The sequence below is a fragment of the Lycorma delicatula genome, chromosome 3 (genome assembly GCF_047948215.1).
Source record: "Lycorma delicatula isolate Av1 chromosome 3, ASM4794821v1, whole genome shotgun sequence".
NCBI classification, from domain to species: domain Eukaryota; kingdom Metazoa; phylum Arthropoda; class Insecta; order Hemiptera; family Fulgoridae; genus Lycorma; species Lycorma delicatula.
This window is the reverse complement of record NC_134457.1, coordinates 105,568,785-105,593,150: the sequence shown is the minus strand read 5'-3', so window position 1 is coordinate 105,593,150 and position 24,366 is coordinate 105,568,785. Positions and strand designations below refer to the sequence as shown.

Below are 24,366 nucleotides of genomic sequence, written 5' to 3'. Positions count from 1 at the left end.
AAGCTCATACTTTATAAAATTTAAAGTTTATTATCATAAGAAATTTTATTGGTTCGATGCACTTCATTTTTTCTATTTTGTGTTAATTTAAAATAACACCTTTTAAATTTCATGTTACTAATTATCTGTTTCTTACAAACTAAATTTTATCCTTTATTATTATTTTAGTTTACTCTATTTTATATAAATTAACTTATGATTATAACTAAGATTTTTTTTCACCACAGTACCGTATTAATTATAATTACCCAATAAACACATTAATTCATGAGTGCCTTATCACATGGCACACCAGCATTTCTTCTTACAAAATTCTGTTAAAGCTTTGCATTTCTATTTTTTTCCTAATTCCCTTCATTAATATTCAATCGAACTATCCTAATTTTAAAAGCTTTTATTTTTGTCATTTAAAAATGTTTTAAATGTATATTTTGTCTCTTTTGCCGGTGAGTTTTCAGCAGAATTATATTTTTCCAAGATACTACAAATAAATATTTAATTTCTTTTTAATTCTTAAATGAGCAGAGGCCAACAGTATGATCAGTCTCGTTTTGATATCAATGAAATAAATCAGTAATTATATTCGGATTTTCATTCTTCTTTTGAGAGTAATTGTTACAGTTTTTCATTTATTTTGAAAAGTAAGTAATCCAAATATTTACCTTCTTATTCTCACACTCATTTACCCTCACTCACAGGTGGGAGCTGATATATTTGTCAAAACGTCGTACAATGAAACGCTGAGAAAAAATTGTGTGATATTATCCATAGAATTTCTTACTGTATGGATTAATATCAAAGCACCACCTTAGATAGAACCAAATTAGATGAATTCCAACTTTTTTTAGCTTTGGTTTTTATACATCAAGTAATAGGTAGAAGATACAGATAACATACGATTGTCTTCTCGTTGAAGTACCAGCCTAAAGTTTCATAATGTGGAAATGCATACACAAATCTTTATTTTTTGGAACCAACTCAATGCTGAATGTTAGACTTAAAATTTCGCCTTCATTTAAGTGCTGAACGAAGGATGGTGTCATACAAACCATTCCACAATATCATAAGAAATCTCCATTACGCCCTCAGATGTTTCACAGTAAGACTAAACAAAGAAAGGAATCTTACGGTTGATTTAATTTTAAAGAAGTGAATTATTATTGTAAATAAAACTGTAAAAAGTAACGTTAAAAAAAGACATGTTAAATTCTATTTTAACTAATCCTGGCCGTTAACGAAAACCCTGGCCTAGCCTCGCAGAACCTGTAAAATGACACGGGATCGTGTGTGCGTGTGGCACACACGATCTTCGCCATGCGAAGAGGTGAATGTCCCGGTGTGTACTTCGATGATGTTTTTATCCCGCAGACGGAGACTGTGTGGTATCTGGGACTTCACCTGGATTGGCGTTTGACCTGAAAGTGTTACGTGAGGATGAAGAGGAAACAGCTAAACGCAAGGTACAGGGAACTTCATTGGCTGCTACGGAGGAACTCAGGTCTCACGTTATCCAACAAGATTTTAATTTATAAGGCTACACTGCGCCCAATCTGGACGTACGGTGTAGAATAGAGGGGAACGGCTAGTACTAGTAGTGTGGAAATTATACAACGATTTCAGAACAAAGCAGCGAGGGTAATTGCCGAAGTTCCGTGGTTCACGCGGAATTATCTGGAGCTCCCATCGGTTCGTGAGATTGCACAACAGCGCAATGACAAATACCTGAAGAAACTTGAGAATCATGTATACCACTTTGCAATTAATTTACTCGATAACAGCAGAGACGTCCGACAGTTCAAACGAGCCCATGTACTCGACTTAGGGTCTGCGTAACAGTTTGGAATCTAACACCGTCAAGTTTAGTGGCGTCGTATGTAATTTCTGGTTACTTCTCTTTCTTTTTCTTTTTTATTTGTTATTAATGTTTGTTTTGTGGACGATATGGTGCTGAAATTAATGGTTTGTGATTTATGACTCAGCTTCAAATTTCATATTTGCCCTTAAGTTTGCTTGCAACTATTTATTGTGTATTATTTATTTTGGGGGTTTCTTATCACGACGTTCTTATCACGTGATTTTGTCAGGAAACTTACCTATGGCTCCTCAGGAGAGCCGATTGTAATTATATTTGTTATTGAGCAAAAAAAAATAATTCTAGTTTAGCAAAATATTTTCAAGGAAACGAATTTAATAATAATAATTCAGACATTCATATTAATAAATGAAAATTTTTATTTCTAATATTAAAAAAAAAAATTAAAGGATAAATAGATACGTGCTGAAATTACTATCTTAATATATAATAATAGTAATAGTAAGCTAATGTAATTTACGTTATAATTATAAAATAATAATTATAACTTAATCTATTAACTTTTTATTTTATTTTAGAATGTATGGAATACCAACAGAGATCATGTTACCTAGACTCGTCAAATGATTTTGCATATTCATATGCTGCTGGAGGCATTCCAGTAAAACCAAAGGAATTACCGTTTATGGTATGTTTTTAAGTTAGTAATGTTATACTTAACTACAGGCATATAAAAACAACGTAAAATAATATTGACAATATTTATGAGTTGATTTGAAAATCCCTAATATAATAAGGCAAGTTATTTTTCACGTTTGGATTTATCATACTTTATCAGAAACATCTATATGAAGTACTTATTATATTTTAACGAATACAATTGTGCGTGAGAAATTGAAACTTTACATCAATAATAATTATGTGATTATATTTGAATAGCAGTAAAATAATTTAACCTAAGATTTAATAAAGTACTATAAGCAATTATTTTAAGATAATTTTTCATAAAATATCATTTTGCTTTTATCGTAACAAAAGAATTTCCCAATTGATGGAACACATTGAAAAAACAGTAGTAAATGAGCAGTTAATGAAGTATACTGTTAGAATTTTTTTTTCCTATTAAAAGTGAGCAGAAATTTTGTTAGTTCAAAAACAATACGAAAAGATTACTTTTCTTTAATCTTTCTAGTGTTTTTTCATTTTAAGTATGATATAATGATAAAACAAAATTGAATAAAATCACCTTCACTCAATGTTTTTACCTTTCTTACCTATGAATTAACCTGTAAATACATTAGAATAGATATGGAACGTCAGGTACAGTAAAGTAATGCAAGATGTAAGCCTGAGTATTTTCATAAAAAAATGTAACTACAGTACTAAATCAATAAAAAAGTATTATTTTTGTTCCTTATTTTTAATTTTTTATTTCAGGGATTTATACTAAGATTAATTTTCTTCTATTTTTACTTCCTTGTACTAAGTAAAGGAAGTATTGTGATCGCGAAAAATGTAGGTTTTCAAATTTCAACTGATTTCAATTTCAAATGGATTTGTATCCATTTTGGCCATCTCTGTATCCATTTTGACTTGTTTCATCATGACGTTTGTATGTGCATACGTACGTACAACTTGTTCAAGCCGAATTGGAGCAAATCTGGAAAGTAGCATATCTGGAAATCTATTAGTAGCATATTATAGCGCTCCAAATCGAATTGGAGCGCTATAATATGCTACTAATAGAAGACAACATATATATGGTATAATAAATTTTACGATATAACTTTTTTTTTATCTTATAGTTATTCTTTTATTTAGTTAAATTTATTACATTAATTAACGGTATAAAATAAAAAATAATTTTTTCTATTATATATATTAATGTTTATTCCAGTCAATTAACAAATTCCCATCATAAATTTTTAAATCAGTTTTAGTCTTATATTTATATAAAAAAGAAATAAATTCATTCCCGAATAAAACAATACACAAATATTTAGCTAACTTATTTTTACAACACGTATATTAACTCGCCCTTGCACTATGTATGTTTGTGAAATTCCTGGTATACAACCTTTCAGTCAAATTTTGAAGCCCTTCCAATTATCCGGAAATTTTGCATACAGATTTGCTCCTGATGTCAACACATTTTAACAAAATTTTCAAGACACTAAGATTGCCTTAAGTTGCTAAGTGAAAAAGATACCTCTTGAACTTATGCAACCTAATTCACATTCATAATTTATTGGTGAAAGAAATTTTAAGTGAGATATACATATTAGGGTATACACTTGCTACTAGAAATTCTGTACAGTTGCAAACGAAGTTTTGGGAAAATTTAGAACTTTTTAACCGGACCCGAACTTACGGAAAAAATCGCAAATATTTCAAAAAACGGTTCGTCCTATCGCTCTGAAAATTTTTTCGACCGCATCGGCGATAGCCCCATCCGCTGCCAGTGGTACTCCTAAGATGATAATATTTTCAAGTGCCCCTGGGGTGCCGTTCAGAAATTGAGAGTGGCTGTGATGAGGTGCTACCTTAAGATCTCGGCAACCCCGCGTCCAATTTTCACGATTCAAACGGCGTATGTATTAGAAGGTCGAGCGCTAAATGTTTAACGAATCCGGTAACGCTCTTCATCGACTGGATCTTGGTTATCCTGGACTGCCGTAGGGAGTGGCCGACGTTGGTGAGAGCCATATCTACCATAGTCCGCGGGCGCTGGTCACAAAGAACTCGGGCTCTCAGTAAGGCTGCAATTAAGCAGCGAAGATGATTTCCGGGAAGTGAAAGGCTTTTTGGACTCGAAGGTCATCGCCTTCTACACTTATCAGCTTCATAAGGAGACGGAGCTTAAAGTCATGGTCCGGGGTATCCCCTTTGGAGCCACCTGCGAAGAAGTGGGAGAGGGGCTCTCCTAACTAGGCTATGACGTAGCGTCAGTGAAAAAGCTGATCACAAGGGATGGTAGAGAAACCTCTACGTGCGTTGTGGCATTTAAAAAAACGCTAGCCACCAGGGGCATGTACGACTTGGACAGTATGTTTTAGTGTAAAATAAAGTGACCGCTTTCGTGTCACAAGGGGGCCCCTCAATGCCGCAGATGCCAAATTCCAATACAGCTCTGTGGTGGGGACCACGAAACGAGGTCTTGGCTTAAGTCGCGAGAAGAGCTAGCATCGTGAGCGAATTGCAAGGGCCTAACCCAGCAAATTACAGGGGATGCCCTTATTACAAGCAGCACTTGGTGTCCGACAAATGGGCTCCCCACAAACGTCCGTGATCACTGATGGGCGTAGCTGGGCGCGGGACGCCAGGGGAGTACCAAAACCTTAGCCGGAAGACGTTCAAACCGCGGCTATCCCGGCGGTGGGAAAAGAGATGCCATTTCCTCCCAAACCGCCGAAGTCGCAACGGGTGTCGGCGACCGAGAATGTTGCGGCCACAAAATCGACCAAAACAAAAATTAAGCATACCCCACAGGCGACAAAGCAAGCAAAAAATTCGGGAAAATCACAGCGGGTGATAACCAAAACTCAAACTGCGGCAAAACGCACAAGAGCTGCCGAGGCTCGTCGTCTTCCAAAGGTGGCGTCAAAAACACCCATCCATCCCGACGGGAAAAAGCCGGAAGCCGCGTCCTCGAAGGAGAGCGCCGGGACCGACTTTCTGGCGAGGATGTCAATAAAGGACGTCCTACCCAATATTTTGGCTGTATTACCCCGCCTGTTACAGGTGAAATCTATTTGGAGCTTATTCCAGTCCTTTATTCAATGCCTATGACCTAACTCAGCCGGTATGACTTGGCAAACTTTTCAACTGCTGCAGTGGAACGCGGGTTCTGTAGCAATCAAGACGGCGGAGCGATGTCATCTGGCCGATGACCAACAAATTTATGTGACATTGTTAGCAGAAACGCATCTCAAGCCGGACAAATCACTGACCCTGTGGAACTATTACACTTACAGAACCGACAGGGTAGTGACACGCCGAAGTCCCACCAGCGGCGGAACCGCTATTTTAGTTCACAGACGAATCACGCATATGCGGGTCGAGGTCTACACTGATATTTTTGAACAGACCTACATACATGTGTAACATTTAAGCGCAGTATACATGTTCTTACTCAGGATCCACATTTCATGTTTTAAAAGTACCTGAAGTCATGAGTAATCTAGAGAAATTTGTCATTAAAATTTTAATTTAAATATTCAATTTTTTCTTTAATTATAATTATTAACCTCATACACTCTTTTTTTGTAGAAGTGTTGATATAACCATGATCGAGACCACTGTACCTCAATCAAATGGTGTATACTAATAACGGGAAAAATAATTAAATATCAAAAAAAAAAAAAAAAAAACTTAAGAATATTTAAAGTAAACCTATCAAAAAAAAAACCTAACCATCGAAAAAATCCAACTAAACCACCTGAAACAAAATATTCCATCCAACCAGAATCAACTAATCTATAACTAAAATAACAAAAACTAAAAAAACGATTTAAAAAAAAACCTGAAGAATAAAATCTTATAAATCATATAGAACTAAAAAAATAAAAATAAATTAAACCAAAATAAAAATATAAAAAACTTAAAACATCATAAACCAAAAAAAAAAAAAAAAAAAAAAAAAATAACAAAGGAATTAACTTAAAATCAAAAGACAAAACAAAAAAAAAATCATCCTCAAATAATCAAAATATAAAAGAACCAACAAATAAACAAGAAAAATATAAAAAAAGAAGAGAAATATTTATAAAAAAACTGTAGCAAAAATTAATATAAGGAAAAAAAAAAGAATTAGAAGAAAATAAATAATAAATTAAACGCAAACTATAAATAAAAGTAACACCAACAAAAAAAAAAAAAAAAAAAAAAAAAAAATTCTATAATTAAATAAAAAAAAAAACTCTAAAATAAAATCCTTAGAGTAAAATCCAGAAAAAAAAGGAAACCCACATAAACAAATTAAAGAAACAAAAAATGCTGAACTTACATAAGGACATTGCTTTACCAACCCACCTATAAATCGAATATCTTGACTTCCTAAAAAACAATGAATAAAAATTCCAGAACACAAAAAAAGTAAAGACTTAAATAAAGCATGGATCAACAAATGAATAAAACAAAGAGTTAAAGAACCCAAAGAAAGAGTAAAAAATATAAATCCTAACTGTCTAAGAGTAGAAAAAGCAATAATCTTTTTCAAATCATTTTCTAAACAAGCAGCAAATCCAGACAAAACTATGGTAATCAAAGAAATAACTATTAAAAAATAAGTATCACAAAATAAAATAAAATAATTAAAACGAATAATTAAATAAACACCAGAAGTTACTAAAGTAGAAGAATGAACTAAAGAAGAAACAGGAGTAGGAGCCGCTATGGCCGAAGGTAACCAAACACAAAACGGAAACTGAGCACTTTTAGTAAAAGAAGCAAATAAAACTAAATAAACCAAAATAATAAAATCATTATTAAAAAAATTAATATAAAAAATATAATGAAAGGAACCAAAATTTATAAATAAACCCAAACACAAAATTAAAAATACATCTCCAACACGATTCATTAACAAAGTAATAAGACCAGAATACAAAGAAACTCTATTTTGATAATAAATAACTAAACAATAAGAGACCAGTCCCAAACCATCTCAACCCAACAATAAACAAATAAAATCAGGTATTAAAATAAAAAAAAACCATACTTAAAATAAATATAAAAACCAGATAGTAAAAACGAATTAAATTTAAATCACCCTTCATATAACCTAAACTATAAAATAAAACACAACCTCTAATTAAAAATACAAAAGACATAAAAAAACAAGAAATTCAATCAAAAAAAAAAATTAAACTTATAGAAAAAGAATTAAAAAAAAAAAATAATCACTCAAAAAAAAAAACAAGATTATACTCAAACAAATAAATACCAAAAAAAAAAAAAAAAAAAAAAAAAAAAAAAAAGATTGTAGCAGAAAAACATAGCCTATCCTCAAAAAGATCTTTGACATCACAAATCAAAATTTTAAATTAAAATAAATAAGCAAAACAAAAAAAAAAAAATAAGTCAAACATTATATAAAAGATGGGAAAACAATGAAGAAGAAGAATATAAAATTCACGAACACAACAAGAATTAATTAAAATTAAATCACCAGAATATAAACCATGCTGAGTTAAAGAAAAAATTATCACTCTATAACAAGCAGAAAAAAATAAAATAAAAAAAAAAATAAAACAAAAGTTACAAACATTTTGCGAATATTTGGTTGGTTGTTGTCATAGTGAATGTTACACGGTTTAAGAAGAGTCAAGACCAAATCTACTGGACGCAGTAATGTTCATTAAAAACGGATAAGCTGTTCAAAAGTCATGCCCGAAAGAACAGATAAACTTTGATTTTTATAAAATTTTCATTTAGAGATTAATCATTATACATTAATTCCAAATAATCCTCAAATAATTTAAAATAACGCAAAATGTTATTTCTATGATTAATACAGGGTTTAGTTGGATACGGAACAAAGAACAACGTAGATTGGGCCTGTGGATGTTCACTTATAAGCGAACGATTTGTTTTATCAGCAGCTCATTGTACGAAGGATCCAAACGAGTAAGTCAAAAAAAAAATCTTATCAGTCACACACATATTACTTCATTCGATTTTAATTATATCTTCTGGAAATGGTTTATTTAGGTTTCTCAGAATTCACATTTTAGAAATAGTCACAATTTTCCCTGAGACCACCTGAAATGGTAATCATCTTATCAGTAACTAAACATTAACAGATTATGTTATCTATGTTCTATAAAATCTTCTTATTTCAGGTTTTTTAATTATAGAACGGCTTTAATATGAGTTTCAGTGTTACCAGAGTTAATAATAAAATATATATGTATGTAAGTAAAACCTTTACTTTATAGTATTATAATCGTATTTTACAAACATCTAGATGAAAAAAATTAAGTTTTATATAATAAAAACTGTCTTACTTTTTAGTTACGCGTACTCGCAAATATGGTCGAAAAAATCATCAATCAACAAATAAAGAGAAGACCAATAAGACGAATTAGTCCAAAGCCGACGCAGAAGAAAGCAGAAGTATCTGTAGAAATGAACTCCGTCAAGCTCAAGTTTAAGTCTACTTCTAGTATACAGCTGAAGTCAAAAGAAGTAAAATCTGAGAAAAAGCCTGAGCCAACTACATGTAAGGTAAAGTTCCAGCTAAAAAAAAATTTATTCAGAATTCCGCAACACCAGAAATAAAGATATTAGAAAAGGAAGATTTGGAATAACCAACGAGGGAGCTCCGAAAGCACTGAGGGCTTTAGCTGAAAGGGTGAGAAATTTGGATTCCACACATGTTTTAGCGGTGAGTACATCTACTCTGGACTATGATGTACTTCTGGCCGTGGCAATGGAGCCGGTGTCATGCGATACTAGCAGGAGGAGATCGTCTGCAACTTACAGTGCAGGATCTGAATACTTCATCTCTGAGGTCTCAGGTACCTTGGGATTCGACATCGAGGCTATTAGGAAAATGGAAAAAAGAAGCAAGAAAGGATGTCCTAAAGTGAAACCAAGGCAATTGCATATAAAAGACATTGATTTTATGTCTTTATGAAGAATTTTATGATAAAAGTTGTGTTTTTAATTTTTGAATAATTTGATCGTTTTTATAGTTTTTTGAACACCTTCCGTTAAGAGTGATCTGTGTGATGTAAAGTGACAAGGAACCGTTACACCCTTCTCATCTTAGTTTTTCAATATTAATAACCGTTTCTAAAAGTGTTATAATTTTTATCGCAGAGTATTGTTCCTTTTTCTTATAGTGTGTGGCAACATTTATAGGTTTTTGGCAAGTAAATATTAGAAAAGACTTAAAAGAACAAGGGCCTTTACACCCTTGTTATGTTGTGTTTTCGGGATTTCAATAAGCATTGACAAGTCTGTGTTTAGATTCTTTTTTACAAGATAGTTCCTTGACAATCACTACTGTACTTTTTAAGGCTTTATTTAAATTAAAATAAATTTTAAGTTAAAATTGGGCTAACGACTAAAATACTCCATGCCTCTAAATCCGTTCCCCCCAAAAAAATTAATAAATAATAATAATAATAATGCTTTGTTGTTATTGAATCCAGGTATTTTAATTCAACTGTGTAATATACTCCATTTACGTTCATTTACGTATCATTTTAGATGTGTTTTACCATTCAGATTTATTATGAATTAATGCTTATTTTGTTTTTCTACAATATTTAAATTGTATTTTTATATGTTTAAAACATTTTTTTTAATTTAATTATTTTTAATTTAATTATTTTATCTCTGTGGACCCCATTGTATATATAATATTATTATCTTCTATAACTTTGCTCTAATATTTTATTTTTTATCCTTTTCTCATTTCTTAAATTAGATCTAATAGCGGATTTTTTATTTTCAGTCGTGTGATTTGAATTTTTATTAATTATACAATTTTAAAAATTTTCTTTAATTCATATTTTAGATCAAATAATTAACCCTACGTTATTAATTACTTGTACATTTTGAGTTTGAATTATTACTATGAAACATCACAAACGAGTTTTTTCGTTTAACGAGGAAAACAAATTGTAAAAAAATGGCTCCCTTAACAAGTGATGTTTAGCAGAACGAGTGACAAGGAGACATCGTGACTTAACATCCTGCCTGGATATCGGCTATCAGTCTGTAATTGGCGCTCTTCAGCTAGCATCATACTGTCATTTTTGAAAGCTGTGTTCGGACTCATTTTGTTGTTCATTTTTTTTTGCTTAAACAAAGAAAGCGTATTCAAGAGGCTTGTGAATTCTAAGGTTTATCTGCCGCATCAGATTTTTAATTGTGATGAGTTGGGTCTGTTCTGGTAAAAGATGCCGAAACGAACTTATATTACGGTAGAGGAGAAGGCATTGCCGGATCACAAGCCAATGAAAGACCGGCTCACGGTGTTGTTTTGTGCAAATGGAAGTGCGATTTGAAAATTAAACCGCTGCTCGTTTACCATTCGAACAATCTACGAGCCTTCAAGAATTATAAAGTCCAGAAGGGCAGACTAAATTTTTTGTGGAGGTCTAAAAAACAAGGCTTGGGTTTCGCGTTACCTTTTTACAGAACAATGAATTATTTGATCCGTTTTTAAAAAATATCTGCTTGAGTTTAATTAGCCACTCTCTTTGAGGACAACGTTGCTAGACATACAACAAGCCTAGAAAATGACCTCCTTGAAGAATTTAAATTTATCATGTTGCAGTTCCTTCCTCACAACAAAACTACTTTACTGCAGCTCATGGACCACCAAGTTATTTAAACATTTAAAAAACTCTACACAAAAGCGCACTTCCAGCGTTGTTTTGAGGTAACTGAAGGAACCAATCACACTCTCAGAGATTTTTGGAAAGTCTCATTTCACATCATTGTCTGCTTCAAGATGATCGACAAGACATAGGAACAGGTCACCATGAAAACCCTTATTTCCTCATGGAAGAGATTTTGGCTGGACACCATTGTCGGACGCGACCCTGAGGGGTTTGCCCAATTGCCTGTGGGGCCTGTAATAGACGAGATTGTGTCTCTGGCCAAGATTATGGGGCTAGAGGTGGATAGCAACGACATTTAGTGAACGCGAGCTAGTAGAAGAACATAGTCAGGAGCTGCATTCTCTGTCACAGCAAGCGGTTGTAGAGGAGATTTCATCGAGGAGGAGAAGATAACAGCCTCAGCAGAACTACAACCAACCAGTGAAGTAAGGGAGATGCTGAAACCATGGGAAACGTTTGCATCGTACGTTGATAAGTATCACTCTAATAATGCAATAGTCATAGCTCTTTAAATTTATTTAAAGATAATTCCGTGTCTCGTTTTAACCAAATTTTTAAGCGTAAACAAAACCAATGTTTTTAGACAACTTTCTTGTAAAAAAGGATGTTTTATAAATTACATTAATGTTATTCCTATGGTAAAGGTTGTTTAGCATATAACGAAGATTCGGGAACAAATTCTGCTCGTTAACTGAGGTTACACAGTACTTTTTTTAATATTTTAACCATACATTTTTGTTCCTAAATAATGAAATATGTTTTATATATTGATAAAATTTATAGAATTCTATCACAATAATACGTTCTTTTTTATTTAGATTTTTTTTATTGCTTTACAAAAGTAAATTTTTTTTAAATATTTAATTCAGCTAATATTTCAGAAAAAAGATAATACTAATTCATGCATGGCAAAATTTCAATTTATTTTTAAACTTTTAAAAACAAATAGCTTTAATTCAAATTTCATCGTTGTTTGAGTTTTTAGTGTAAATAAAATTATAAAATGTTATTTTTAAACCTATGAAATATATTTAATACTTAGTTAATTCTATATTTAATAATTTATTTGAATATATTTAATATTTTTTAGTGGCCTTGCTAGATGGGTGAGACTAGGTGAGCTTGATTTAGCCAGAAATAATGAAACAGAAAATACTCTAGATTTTGAAATAATACGGCGAATAAACCATCCAGACTATCGGTCAGAACTTGTTTACAATGATATCGCTTTGTATGAATTAAAGAGTTTGGTAACATTTACTGATACAATAAAACCAATTTGTCTACCGCAACCGATTTCATACTACGATGTTAGAAATGTAATTGGAGCAGGATGGGGTAGAATTGATTACGGTAAGGATAAAACAAAATATAATTATTGCAAAGGTAAACTCATGCAGTCAGATCTGCATATTATTATAATTTGTATAGTAACATCATAAGTACTTAATAGACTTAAAAATAATTAACGGGATTAAAGATAATTAAATTGTATTTATTTCCTTGTAATGATATGTAAATAAAACATTATTGTCGTACGTAGTTTTATTAAATGCAATTCAATCTAGCGTGGATTTTAAGTTAAAATTTTAATAACTCAGACCTTGTGAAAAAAATAATTAATCTGAAAACGTAGACATCGACAGCAGTTGTTTACGTTGAAGAAGTTAATTATTTATTTTTATGAAGACCTATGTTTATCGGCCTTGTGTTTCATACGGATGACTTCTTTAACACTATTAGTATATATTTTTTCTAGATTTGTGTTTGAGACCTAACGGTAGTGTATTTTAAATAAAAATGTAACTGAAAAATTGAAATAAAATTTCATGTAACTTGACTGAATTAAAAATTATTAATTCAATAAGCTGTATCGGCAATTGCAATTGAATAAAGTGGATTTCTGTTTAATATTACCTGGCTAGGTAAATTTTCAAAATTTTAATTAGTTAAATTATTTGGATTTTTGAAATTAAAACTAACGGTAAATAATAAAAAATATTCATTCAAATACACTGAAATTTTCTAACTTGTATAATCTATTTAAATATAAAATCTAAATTGTTTTGATGTTGCAAAAGTGCGGTACGGAATACATCAAGTTTGGAGATATATTACCCATCTCACATTCCGGCATTCTGAACAGAGGAATGAAAAAGAAGAAAAGTGAAAACAAAAAATCTGTGGTTAATTTATTCCTTGATGTTGCAGTTATTTTTTAATACTTCTAAAAGTGCATTTATTAATTTAAAATATCTTTAAATACTTTTATTTGAAACATTTTGTACTTTACCCTCAGTGATTGAAAAATAAAAATAAAATGTGAATTTTTAAGCAGGAGAATATTGTTCACTAAATGCTATTGTATTATAGGTCAACGTCATAAGTTAAATGATGTTCTGCAGGCACGGCTTTTGGGTAATGACCTCGAATGGCTTGTAATTGTATGTTGATATGAAAAAAAAGATAAAATTTCGAAACCTTTATCGGGAATGGAACATTTTTACCAGAATATGTATTACATTTTTTCCAAGTAAATTTTATTAAGAATGTGTATTTTTCTATAAATAATACCTTAATTAAATTTCAATTAAATTATAAAAAAATAATAATAGAAGACAAAGTTAAAAAGCTTTAAAAGGTCAAGATTAAGATCAAGACAGTATATATATATACAGTATAATATATATATACTGTATTTTACAGATAAATATAAAGTAATTAATTAATAAAACTACATAAATATTATTTTTAAACTTAATTTTTTTTTAACATTGCATTTTATAAAATCATTTATTAAAATGTTTTCCAGCTGGACCAAGAAGTACTATATTGCTTAAAGTAGACTTAGATTACTTGGCAGTAAGAGATTGCACAAATACTTCTGAACTGCGTGTAGCACCTCGGGGCTTGGAAGAAAAAACTATGATTTGTGCAGGAGTTTTAGAAGGAGGAAGAGACACATGTTCGGTAATAATTAAAAACAAAAAAATTATTAATTTTTTAACAGTTTAGTTAACATGTACCAGACAACGTTTTTGTTTCTTTAGAAGCAAAAACCAAATATTAAAAATAATAATAATGATGTACGATGTTGACAGAAATGAATCTTTAATTTATTTAATGATACTATCTGATATACTTTCATAATAACAATGGTGCCTTTAAAGTAACAAGGGTAGAAGAGGTTTATTAAATTTATTTTCTCTGTGAGTAATTATATTTCTTTGAAATGAATCCAATGAATATGTTATATGTGAAACTTTACGTTCGCATTGCATGCATATGTCTGTTTTGCTGAAGTGTTACTATTGTAACAATTCAACAAGCACATCTATTGCAACACATCAGCTTATTTCGGCTAATGAAGAAGGAAACTGGGAATTTTTTCCTCATCATTTGTTATTATTGAAAATAATGATAATGTAGTTTTAGGAATGACGTATATTTGATAATACATCATATTCAACTATGACAGTCATAAACTTAAAATTCCATCTAGCTGTAAACTGATAATATATATTCGCCGTAAAGTTAATCTAAATATTTTTATATCTACTGTAATCGATACTTATTTGATAGACACACACACACACACACACACACACACACACACACACACACACACACACACACACACACACACACACACACACACACACACACACACACAAACACACACACACACACACACACACACGCACACACACACACACACACACAAACAAACAAATATACATATATAATATGGAAGTGTATTTTTATTTAATTTTAATTATTATGATTTATTTTTAAGCCACTATAGTTAATTACTTTAGACCATTTACTTTTCATAATTTATATACGTTACTTTTATTAGTAAAAAAAACAAACATAATCTTTAAACAGATTTCATCCAGTAATTTCATTAATTTTTTGTATTTGCGTAACAGGGAGACTCAGGAGGTCCATTGTTTCTTCCTAAAACAAATGATCAACCGCCGTGCTTCTTACATACTCAGTTGGGAATTACATCTTTTGGGAAACAGTGTGCATTGAAAGGACTTCCAGCGATTTACACTCGCGTTCTTAACTACCTTCCGTGGATTGAATCTATAGTTTGGCCAGACTACCTATTGGATCCAGGCCTAGTTTGGAGCTCGTGAAAGTCTAATGTGCAGTAATTTATTTATTTATTTATTTTTTAACTTTAAAATTATGTAATAATCTCCTATTTTTCTTTAAATGCTGTTGCTGTAATAAATTATTTATTAGAATTAATAATACTGAAGGATAGTAAATTACACAAAATAAACATGTCATTATTTTATTTCAAATAAAATTCCAGACTTCCTGGGGAAGCCAGGGGTGGAGGTTTAGTCGGTAGTGCGCAGGTATACATACGCCCTTGGTTATAATTGGCGGAACCCATCAACGAGCACGACACTGCTTAGCGCCCGTAAATGGGGTTCCTTCACCTCTTTAAAAAAAAATATATTACCGATTACCTTGTAAGGAGACAATGGGTTCCAGGTTAGATTGTTTATTTTTTTTGTGTTTTTTTTTTTAATTTTGGAACCGTTTACAAAGATTGTCATAAAATACACATCGCACGATTTATTAGAAAACAAGCGTTTTTAATAAATCCAAGCGTTTTAATAACGTGAACTTGGATCCACAATGAATTAAGGAAAAAAGTTAATTTTTATTTTATGCACCAGTTTCCAGAACATTTAATAAATCGAATCCAATATTATGTGTAATTTTGTATGAACTGAAAGGGATTTCTAAATTATTTAAATGATAATAAAAACAACTTTGATGATAAAATATCAATAAATATTAACACATAACTTAAATCAATTAGGATCACTAAATGTTCTATCGAGGAATAAGCATTGTACAGAAAAAAGCGAAAAATAAAAATACATTAGTTTATAATAAATTGTTTAGTTTATTTTGAATATTGATTTCGTTTCAATTAATAATTTGAACCCATTATTAATAAGTAGACGCCAGTTAAAAGCAAAAAAAATCATAAAAATAAAAATGTTAGTTAATATTTGTATAATTTTTATAGCTTTTATTAGACTAAGTGAGACTTGCGGCTTAGAAATTGTATCAGTTCATTCAGTTCTCTTTTTTGTATCTTTTTTTATTCGTGGTGTGTGTGTGTGTGTGTGTGTGTACATATATATATATATATATACTAGCGGATCCGACAGACGTTGTCCTGTTTAAATGTTGTAAATCAAAAAATAACAAAAAAAATTCTATGAAGCACTTGCCGACGCAAAAACGTTTCCAAAATTGCCACTACTTTTCGCTCCTACATCTGCTTGGTGTGGTTGTATTGGCAGCGTATGTTAATTTGTTGTTCCTTATTGCCCATGAAATAGATTTGCAAAAAGTTTGGATCGGAATCAGGCATTGAGAACCTATTTGATGATACACTTGGCCCTAAATCTTAAATGTTGATTCAAAATTACGACCATTCTCATTCTGAACGATGTTTGTCATTTGGAAGCAAGAATTGAATTTACGAATTTTACGCAAAAAAAATTTCGAATGAGATGTGGCTCCAGCCGATAGTGTTTTCAATGTTTCTGGCGGCGAATACAATGGTGGAAGTGAACTTCTCCTGATGCGAAGTTAAGACCGGCCGATTCACCTTAGTATTCAAATGCATGAATGTTGGCATTCTTTGTCCATAGTGCCGATGACAATTAGTGCATGTGACGTATAGTCTATTACCGGCTCATATTCGAACGCAAGGCGGTGAAGTGATGCATGAGTTGCACGCGCTGTCGACCATGTGCTGTGTGTGCGTCGGTGACTCGTTTACGTGGCTCTCTTTGTCTCAATGCATTAGCTCGAAGAGTTCATTGTGATGCTCTCGACTTTCATTTGCACGTGTGTTTGCAACCTGATCTCATAATTTACATTGTCCGTCAATTGATCTTCTGCTGTTTTATTTAGCAGACGGTTATTGACTATCTGTGCATGTCGTGTACGTCGTAAAATTAATAATTAGTGTAATTAATACATTTTCATCCACATTACTGCTAATTTTCAATTAAGATCATTAAAAAGAATACCTCCCTTTTTTATTTAATAATTTTAAAGTTTCATAACCATGTGTTGGCTTAATTAATCAATTAATAAAAAGAATTAAAGCCCTGTAAAAAAAGCATAGAATTTCATCCTGTTAGTAATTAATGAAAATATTATTGTAGCAAAACAGAATTATTATTAATTAATTAAATTAATGCTGTTTTTACTTTTAAAAACAGTCTTATAATTATTAAACTGCTTTTGAAAAAAAAAATTATGTGTTTATTTATGACTATTACGATACTATTAATTTCGTTTGCTGTGTATTTTCATAATTTAAAATTAAGGCTGTTTTTCAATAAATACTCAGTTTTAATTAATTTTTACGCCTGTAGTGGTCGGTCAAGCCTCTCTCTCTGAAGTTTCATATAAACGGTGTTGGTGTCATATGTTCATTTATATTTTTGGCGCTAAAGGAAAATCGGTTCAAATATCATAAAAGGTTAAAGGAATTGTTACACTGAGATTGATCCTAAAATGTGCAGCAATAAATATAAATTTTCTAAAGATTTTTCAGTCATAATGTTAAATTTAAAAATTTCTTATAGTTTAAAATTTTATCTCACTACAAAAAATATAACTTATTTCTTTCTTTTTTATTTATTTTTCAAAATTCTATTAATTTATTTTTCCGTTTACTGTATTGAAAAATGTAACAAATGATCTACACGTTAAGGTTTTTCCTGATGATAAAAAAAACTACAGTATTAATTAGAATCTGTTAGACGGGAAGTTAAATGAATAAAATTCTAGTAAATAAAATAAAAGATGAGACAAGCATTAGTTATTCGTACATAATCAACCATTTACTTCATGCCTACAAAACTAAACCCAGTTTATTATGGAAGGCTTCTCTGCCAATCATCGAAGTCGACCTAATCAATTATCAATTTTTTCATAATTGGGTGCTTCAATGACTAGTCAGTCGACCAGTCATTAAAGGACCCAATCAATTATCGAGGGCCACTCGCCCAATAATTGAAGGCAAGCTAATCAAAAATTAGCGAAGGAATTTCGACCAATCCTCAAAGGAAACTAAATCAATTATCGAAGGCAACTCGATCAATCATCGAAAGCAACCCAATCAATTATCGATAATTATCAAATAAATCAAGTACCTGATTTAATAGAGGAGATGAAATCTAATATAAGATTGTTTTATATTTTCTCTTACAAAACAGTTATTTTTCAAAGCTAAGATGTAATTTTGTGTAAAAAAGCAAAAATATTTTAATATATGTTTGTGTCTAGTCAACAATAAAATCAGTTGGGAAAAAGATTCTAAAGATATTTGTAAAAGACACATAAAACATTTATTTCTTTTCTTTTTCAACTGTTAATTTGCAAGATATTATCTTGCAATTAATATTAATATCTAATATTATAATATTTGTTGCGGTTAGGAGTATAAAAATAATACAATTTTCAGGAAATTAATAGAAAAACTATAAATATTTATTTTAACTAATTTAAACAACTAATATGTATAACTATTTAAATTATTATTTTTTATTGAGTTACATCTGGACTACAAAGAGAACTGCTTAAAGTAGAATTAAATTACTTAAAAAAAGAAAACTGTTTAGTATGAGAACGCTTGGTTTGGATGAAAATACTATGATTTATGCCAGTAACTCAGAAGGAATAATTTTTTTTGTGTTGATATTTTACAACCAGTAAATACATACTTTCAGCGAAACGAAATAAAATAATTTGAATGAGACAAATCCTCTCCGCTATAAATCTAAATCAAAGAACATTTATTGCATTTTACGTAACAAAAATATTTTATTTAAGTATAGTTTAATAAACATTGCTATTATTTACTTTGTGCTATATTGCTATTTATCCAACAGGTAATGTGCGAAGTGATTTGTATATCTGAATAATTTCTCTTTCATGATTATTTGATTTGTCACTGCTCTTCTATATTTCCTCATATTATACTTTTCAATCGTAGATTACATGGAACGTAGATCTACCTTGCAATCAGAGTGCGTTTATGATGTTTCCTGAAATTTATTTTTAGCATGGTGTTTGAAAAAAAAGGTTTTTTAATAAAATTAGCCTGTATAATGAATAACTATCTAGGTAACAATGAAGTGTTTAATTTACAGTTCATGACAGAAAATTATATATAATAAGTTTTTTATGTGATATCTAAAATTATTACAACCCGAAGCTTCTACGATTAAGGAATAGTCTATGTTCCTCAACGACTATGACTCAACGTTTTTACGAATAAGAGAAACAGTCTATATTTCGTAAGTAATGATTATATCTGTCATTTTCATCATTCCGAGAGTTGAACGGAATATAGATGCCATTTACAGAAATGAGCACCGAATGTTTTTCAATATATCTATTATATTTTTTCGTATATTTGGCTCAAGAACAAGAAAATTGAAAATCACTTCTCACCTCAGTTTACCAAGTACTCATAGCACAATACACTTATTATTCTTGTATCGTTTTCGGTATGACTTGTCTGATGTTACTCAACAAACTGGATCACTAAAAGTAATCTAATTATCTTTCATTACAACAGACCGGCGTATAATTACAATTGATGATTTTGGTTTTATTGAAACTTTTATTCATTCAGAATTGACTAACAAGCGGTAAATTCATATTTATATTTTTATTTTACTCTCATTATGATTTTATCGATAGTGTTACTTCTTGTTTATAAAATAAATATATTTTTTATATTGCTACAATTGTTATTTTTATTAAACATATATTTAAACAGGTTTCGACAGATAATCTTTTTTTTAATATTTATATATTTTTTTAAATGTTCAAAGGTCCGTTGTTTAAATTACTAGCCTCAAACTCCACTGGGAATTCCATCGTCTGGAAGACAGTGTACAGTGTACGATTTCCCAGTAGTTTACACTCATGAATATATAAAGTTCATGTTTCATGAACTTTATATATTTGGTCAGACTTTGAGCTGAGTTGATAGTTTGGCTAAAATGTTAATCGAATCCGGTAGTGAGGTAGTGGAAGTGATGACAATATTATGTACAATAATTTATTTATATCTTTTATTAAAAAATTCCTCAATAATTAATTACTTGTTTTAAATTCTATTTGTGCAGTAGTTTATTTTAAAAATAATAAACGATGATGAAAATAATACCTTAATAATGAGTATTAACATAGAGTAATTTAAAATGATACTCAATTTCGTAACTTTATAGTTCAAACTAAGAATTAATGGAAAATGTGAACCCTATTACATCTCATAATACTCACAATAAATTTTTAAGATTGGCAATACATAATTTAATATTCACGGTTCATAAATGTCAATGTGGCCCACAGCGGCTGCATGACACACATTTAAGCGATAGCTCAACTCGTCCCACACGCATATTTTACGGTACGTAAACTTCATCTTTCACAAACCCCGAAAAGAAAACGTCACATGGCGTTAGTGCAGGTGATCTTGGAGGCCAGAACTGAAGAGCCAGGTATTCATTTTCGATGCCTAATATCTATCCATCGTTGAGGTAGAAATTCAATCAGGTAGTGTCGAACATCTAGGTGTCAATGTGGCGAAGCTCCGTCATGTTGAAAAATGAAGTCTGTGAATCTTCATTTGTTGAGGGAAATGCCAGTCTTCCAGTATGCCTTATCCCAGTAACCGTGTATTCTGCAAAAATAATGGTCCATAAACATATTTTTGCGTTAGGGCGTAAAATACATTAAACTTGGAGGAGTCTTTTTCATGTTGAGGTGTGTCCTTGGGTTTTTGTAGACCCCATACGCGAACATTGTAAACTTTTCTACTGGGATGGAACGTCGCTTCCTCGCTAAAAATTCAACGCGGAAGAAAATTGTCTCCTATATGTTTTCAAGCATTTGATTAAAAAAGTCAACACACTTTGGTTTGCTATCTCTGCAAAACGTTTGTAAAAGATATACGCGGTATGGCTTGAAAAGTAAACGACGCCACAAAATACGCCAAACAGTTGGTTGAGTTCTCTACTTGCTCTGCGGCTCACATTCTTGGGCTTCGAACAAAGTTTCCTTCAATTCGCCTAACGTTCTCCTTTGCACACATGATTGATAGCCTGTGCTTTTACCTTTACAGAGATACCCTGTTTGTATAAATTGTTAAAACCAACAACATATGCTCTTCCTTGTTGGTGAGTCACAGTTAAAACGGAGACGAAACGCATCCTGGACTGCCGTTGGCGACTGAGATTTGCCGTGTTCAAGAATACCGAAAAACTGTGTTGCACTGCACCGGTAGTTTACGTAACTATACGCGCTCTAACGATGTTTGAAATTTTTGGAACTATTCTCACAACTTCTACGTAGAGCAGTCAGATACAATGTGTAGTTCAGGAAATACAGAGGTAATTAATTGAGTCCATCATTTAAAATTGCTCTGTATACTCGTGTAATTAGCTGCGTTTCTTGCTTGAATCTAATGACTGGCTTGGCTAAATTATGGGTATTTACTATCTGATGTACAGATTTTTTACTGTGTTGAAGTATTTTTTTTTGTTATGTTGAATATTTTCTAGTAATTTAACAATGAAATATTGTTCTTTCATAAATTATTTATTTAAATGCGTATGGTATTGTAAATACATTTAAATTATTGTGGACATTATTTAGAGGACTCAAAAATTGGCGCTGAAATAGATAAAAAGTATAAATACCATTAATATTAACTAAATTATTGATTTTTTAAATATTTAAAAAACGTTTACTTTTCATTTCATGAAGAAATTTCTTACTTTAAAAACATTTATCCTCTAACTGACTTCGCGAAGATGATGTTTCCGCACAAGAAATCATGAGCTCTTTTCCTTATTTCATCATGACGTAATACTAGTATTCCTTAACGAAATTTAAGAAGAAACGAAACATAAATGAAAAGTCATGTAAACTATGTAATGACATCATTCCATGTACCTGTTATTAGAAAAACGTAATAATTCCACATACTATCACTGCGAAATATCTTTGATTTCTTTTACACATTAATCTAATCTGGAAAATCACATTTAAAAAAGTTCAAAAAACTCAACATAATATTTAATATATTCGGATGATACTTGGACAATGTCCTACCATTGTGCAATGATTTATATGGATTGGTCATCAAAAACATTTGTACATACAGAATCCAGGATTGGAACCAATACGATCGTCGAAATCAATTTTCAGATAGAAAGGCTATCCAACAAAGAATACGAGCACTTGATGAAAAAATCAAAGTATACAGCAATTTACATTAAAGATAAATTTACATTTTCACGTTAAAGATAAATTTTAAAATTAACTACTATCTACGAAAAAATAAAATTAAATCGCATTAGAATTATTTACCAATAAACCTGCTGGAAAATAGGAACACTGTTTTGAGGGTTACCTTTTCAAGTAAAACAATTATTACTTTTTATAAATAATTATTTTTTAAAAATTATGGTAATTATAAAATTTTTAAGTTTATTTTATTAATATTATATATACATATTATATTTTATACATTATTATTTCATCAGCGTTTATTTAATGTAATGAGTGAATTTTATCAAATTTTACGATATTACTAAAGTATATTTAATCCATAACTTTCACGATTCGAAGCATACAATTATAGGACATATTTCACAAAGTGACTAATCTATACTAAGATAAAATATTGCACAGGTAAAAAAATACAAAGATAATTTCTCCACTTTAGTAATACAAATGAAACGCAATAAAGACTTATATATTAAACAAAATAAATGAAAATTACAATTCCACCAACATAAATATAAAATTTCCATAAATTTCCTTCAACGAGATATCGAATGATCAATGTAATGTAATGTTTTTATCATTATTTTTTCTGAAAATACATATGTTTTTGTTAAAATATTCCATGACAAGCCTTTTTTTTAAAGACTTATTTCCACACACTTTTTAAAAACTCTTTTACAAAAAAAAGCTGAAAAAAGTGTAGTTATTCTTTCCTTGAATGGTTTTTTTATTCATCTTTAGAGGGAAAATAATGTTACATGAATAGAGTTTTAAAAATAAAAAAATAACAATATTTTTATACTTTGATCGGCTCCCCCACTTATATTGCTCCGAAGTACTTTTTTTAGCCACTTGCACAACTACTATCTCAAGAAGACGTAAAAAAATTCGTTAAAAAATGTGCAATAAATAAAAAGACAACTTTTCTTTTTTTGGGATAAGCGAAAAATTTGGAAGTAAAGTTTTTTAAAATGGTAAGATAAGCACGTACCAATGCTTAATATTGAGTTTACGAATGGGCATACACAGCTTAGTATAATGTGGAGTTATGTCTGCAAAATTATGAGAAAATTGAACCTAAAATTATGAGAAAATTGACAATATCCCCACTCCATGGGGATATTGATCTCAAATTTTACCAAAAAATTGGCCGTTAAACACGTGTCTTTGTGCTAAATTTCATCAAAATTAATTTATTTAGTCAAAAGTAATTAAGCCTCAAATACGCCACCACAGATACAAACGTACGTACGTACCTACCAATATTACACCCCACTTTTTACTTCCTTGTACGAAGTAAAGGAAGTCTTGTGATCGCGAAAAAGTTTGGTTTTCAGATATCAACAAAAATATCCGTTTCGCTAGTCCCTGAATCCATTTTCACTAGTTTCAGCGTGACCGTCTGTACTTACGTACGTATGTATCATAACTCAAAAACGAATAGCCGTAAGATAATGAAATTTTGGATTTAGGATTTGCAACATCAAATAGTTGTGAAACTTCCCTTTTGCTTGCAATCGATTGGACTAAAAGTGTCCAAAAAAGCCCAAAATCCAAAAATCTGGATTTAGAGGATTTCTTAACTACAGGGACTCATTGAGAGCTTTTCAACGACATATCATAAGTTGTGGTTATTTTCATTGATTCCAGAGTTATAGCCAAATTAAATTTTATTTAATGAAATATTTAGATCTTAGAAGGGGAAGGCACATCGGTTCCAATCAGACTTCACCTCCTATTTTTATTTTTAACTTTTTCTTTTTAATTCTAATATATTGATTTATTAATGATTATTGACCTCTGATTGTAAACAAAATACAATAATTAATA

The 24,366-nt window shown here is 30.7% G+C and overlaps 1 protein-coding gene and 1 long non-coding RNA gene across 2 annotated transcripts in view; one reads left to right on the top strand and one right to left on the bottom strand.

The window, feature by feature from the left end:
* LOC142321842 (uncharacterized) overlaps positions 1 to 24,366 on the bottom strand; it is a 78,435-nt gene that overhangs the window by 10,028 nt on the left and 44,041 nt on the right. The gene's annotated exons all lie outside the window — the stretch shown is intronic.
* Positions 1,315 to 15,460, top strand: LOC142320759 (serine protease snk-like). Its single transcript, XM_075358751.1, has 6 exons — positions 1,315 to 1,324; positions 2,392 to 2,501; positions 8,331 to 8,440; positions 12,263 to 12,525; positions 13,985 to 14,142; positions 15,105 to 15,460. Exons 1-6 carry the CDS (start codon positions 1,315 to 1,317, stop codon positions 15,315 to 15,317), a joined length of 864 nt encoding a protein of 287 aa, XP_075214866.1. The 3' UTR covers positions 15,318 to 15,460.